General features: G+C 36.4%; 1 protein-coding gene across 5 annotated transcripts in view; it reads left to right on the plus strand.

Annotated features, from left to right (window-relative positions):
- Positions 1–1439, plus strand: part of LOC108741697 (myb-like protein X) — a 4944-nt gene extending 3505 nt beyond the window's left edge. For all 5 annotated transcript variants that reach the window (XM_018476585.1, XM_018476588.1, XM_018476584.1 and 2 more), the window contains one exon: positions 42–1439. In XM_018476585.1, the coding sequence (XP_018332087.1) occupies positions 42–1262 (1221 nt within the window). In that variant the 3' untranslated portion in view covers positions 1263–1439. The remainder of the gene's footprint in view (positions 1–41) is intronic.
- The last annotated feature ends 2202 nt before the right edge of the window (positions 1440–3641 follow it).

Genomic DNA, 3641 nt, shown 5'->3' on the forward strand with positions numbered 1-3641 from the left:
AAAAAAAAAAATTCTATATTTTTTTCGTGCTTTGTATGAAGCAATGGATGGAAGATTTCGAAAGCGCGAACGATCTCCAGATGTGCGGGGGTTGTGGGCGCAGGTTCGAGCGCAAAGCAGCCCTGCACTCGCACTCCCAGATTTGCCTGAAGCGGATCGCGCTTTGCAATTCCATCAAGGAAAACAGCAGTAAACATGTGACTGGTGAAGAGGAAAGGAGCTCGAAAGACAAACCAAAATCGAACCCCAACAACAACAACAACACCACCAGCAGCAGTAGCAGTAGTAGCAGTAGTGCATCTACGACCACGATAGCAAAAGGTTCCGAGCGCAGAAAACCTCTCGTACTTCGACGCAACTGTAAATCGTCTTCGAAAGATCGAAGCGATTACTGTGTGAACCACAAGGATAAAGACGATGGTGTAATCACCATAAGCGACGATGAACCTGACGAAGACCGTAAAAGAGAGCAGATAGAAACACAGGTCAAAAAGGAACCGGAAGAAGATCGTGATTTGAAGAAGAACGATATCGAAGATTCGAAGACTTTGACCGTGGCGAATAAGGAGCCGAAAATGTCCGAACTACCGGTCGAAATCATGAAAGAAATCAATTCCAAAATTGCCGAAGTTATCGACCATATCAAACGTAAAAGATTGTCGGCTGAAGATTACGATTCGGGGCCGGAAATGGCCCTTTCCAAAAACGAACCTACTCCTTCCGGTAGGTCAATCAAATTAGAAGATGACGACTGCGTTATAATTGACAACGACGAACAACAACAACAGCAAGAAGACCCTGTGGATTGTAAAACGGTTTTGGAGGTGATTTTGGGGCCATCGTCAGCAACAAAGAAGCCGAAACTAGAAGACCTAAACGCTACAGATGTCAATTCTAGCACTCCATTTACGAAAAAATGTAAAGAAGAAAACGAAGACGTGTCATCACCGTCGTCATCCGATTCGGACGTGTCTTCACCCCCTTTCGAAGCGTTCAATAAATTGGAGAGCGACGACAGTAACGACAGTGCTAGATCTGCTCCCGAAGGAGACAAATTAAAGTCGGAAAAACTGAAAGTTATCGAAGATAATTTTTTGTCGTCCAAGAGACCCGTGAGAAGTCGTACTTCAACTTTGCGTAACGATTTTCTGTATGACGCGGTGCAAGTTAAATCGAAAACTATTCGACATAATAGGGAGATAAGTATAAACAATAACAACAACAACAACAATAATAATAATAAAAAAAAGACACACAAGTGAGCATCCCCCCGATTGTCGTGTGTATTGTAATGGAAATATTTATTTGTTTAATATATTTTTTACGTACTTACTGACTGATTAGACAAATTGTCACAAAGTTACTGTTTCGTTTGCATTTCTGATATTTAAGAATTAAATTATTTATTTTGTTTATTTTCGTTTGATGTTTAGTATTTATAAAAGGAGTCGATAATAAATATTGCTATATTTTTATTTAATTAATTGTTTATTTTTTCTCCCTTCCTTCTTCAAAATTATACCATCTACACTCTACAGAAGTAAATATTAACGATTAAGTAATGGTAAGTATAAAATTAATAGACTTATAAGTTATTATTATATTTGAGCGCAAGAAGTGTGGTCACAAGTAATGTGTCCTAGGTATGTTAATTTTTGGTTGAATTTTTATCAAATCAATACTTGACACAAAAAGGATTTGAAGAAGGAACACATAGATGGCACATAAGTCCACTTTAAGTCTTAATTTTTAGTTGTAAATCATTTGAAACCATTTGAAAGAATGTATAGATAGGTGCAATTTTTAACAGATAATAAATTAAATTAGTAGATAGTAGATTCACCATTGACTGAACTGACTGACAAATCAACATAAAAACACCAATGTCCAATTAAAAAATAATCCAATACATTCTTGTCACTTAATTGATTAACGATTACGTTTTTGATTCAATTTTTCCGATCTTGAATAATTAAAACATAAAAAAGCGCTCGTAAAATTATTGCGAGATAGAAGGTCTTTGTCAAACCTCAAGAATGTAAAAAAGTACGCAGAATCACATGGTACCAATGGGTTTCGAGTGCGGTGCCTAATAGGTAATTTGAGGCATTATTTTTGCTAAAATATATAGAATAACAAGCATAAAAAAGCGCTCGTAAAATCATTGGGAGATGGAAGGTATTTGCCAAACTTCGAGAGGTTATAATTATGTAAAAAGGTACGTAGAATCTCATGGTACAAATGGTTTTCGAGTGTGGTGTCAAATAGGTTCTTCGCGGCATTATTTTTACTAAAATACATAGAATAACAAACATAAAAAGCGCTCGTGAAATCACTAGAAGATGGAAGGTATTTGCCAAATTTTAAGTGGTTATAATTATGTAGAAAAGTACGTAGAATCTCATGGTACCAATGGTTTTCGAGTGCGGTGTCAATTAGGTTCTTCGCGGCATTATTTTTACTAAAATACATAGAATAACAAACATAAAAAAGCGCTCGCGAAATCACTAGAAGATGGAAGGTATTTACCAAACTTCGAGAGGCTATAATTATGTAAAAACGTACGCAGAATCTCATGGTACCAATGGTTTTCGAGTGCGATGTCAAATAGGTACCTTGCGGCATTAGCCCATTATTGCTTACTGTTCATAGTGTAATTGTTTTGCATCATCACTGTAGGTACTAGAAATTTTTGCCTTTTATTTTAATAGTTTAAAACTAAATATGTATTACCTTCGCATTATCCAGAAGGTATAAGGAACAAAAGACGGCGTGAAGGATCGAACAGTTGGTTCACGCTCAGTCGACCGGGATCTCTCACGATAACTTACCTTTACGTCCTTCCTTTTTCTTTTCTACAAACTCTCAAGTCCTTTTAATTTGAATTTATAAGACCCCGGTATCGTAACGACCCCATTTGTCAAGTCAGAGACGATTCTCGCAACGGTGGTTACTAATGCGCCCGATCGGGTCTCAATCCCTGGAGCAAATTTTCGAGAACAAGGGATAGGGTCGCCGCGGATTGTGTCTTTTTGTTGTTCCCTCTCGACGATCTACGGGGACGTATTCTGCGGCTATTTTCCGGCTTAGTTCACCCTTAATTCCAAGGCTTCTAAATTTAGAAAGTGTTGTACAACTTGATCTTATTCCCTCTGGTGTCTCATTTCTTCCAGCCACTTGTTCGACTGGGAAGTCAAAGATAACACAATTACAAGTTTGCAAAATCGGTCAAACAATAATTAACGAAGCAAATACAACATAGATATTTAATGATAAATTTCTCAGGCTTATGCTAAATTCATTTCTCTTTATACTTCATGACAAAAAAAAATTCTATTGAAACTATCGCGGGCTTCCAAATATTTGGTTCCCATCAGCACACGCCGACAAAACACGAGCCTGATGCTATTAAAATTGTAATATTTGCTGTATGTTGGGTTGTCTATATATTATATTTTAAATTGCAGTTTAATTATCAAAAATAATATAAATTAACATCGCTAACTGTATCAATATAGTAGACAATGAATTAAAAGATGAAAATTTATTAGTTTATTTCAATTAATTAGAAATTATGCCCCAACTATAGCTTTTATTTTAAATTGTTCCGGCGCATCCACCAAAATTTTCAATAAAATTTT

This window comes from Agrilus planipennis, unplaced genomic scaffold, assembly GCF_000699045.2.
Source record: "Agrilus planipennis isolate EAB-ADULT unplaced genomic scaffold, Apla_2.0 scaffold235, whole genome shotgun sequence".
In the NCBI taxonomy this organism is placed as follows: Eukaryota; Metazoa; Arthropoda; class Insecta; order Coleoptera; family Buprestidae; genus Agrilus; species Agrilus planipennis.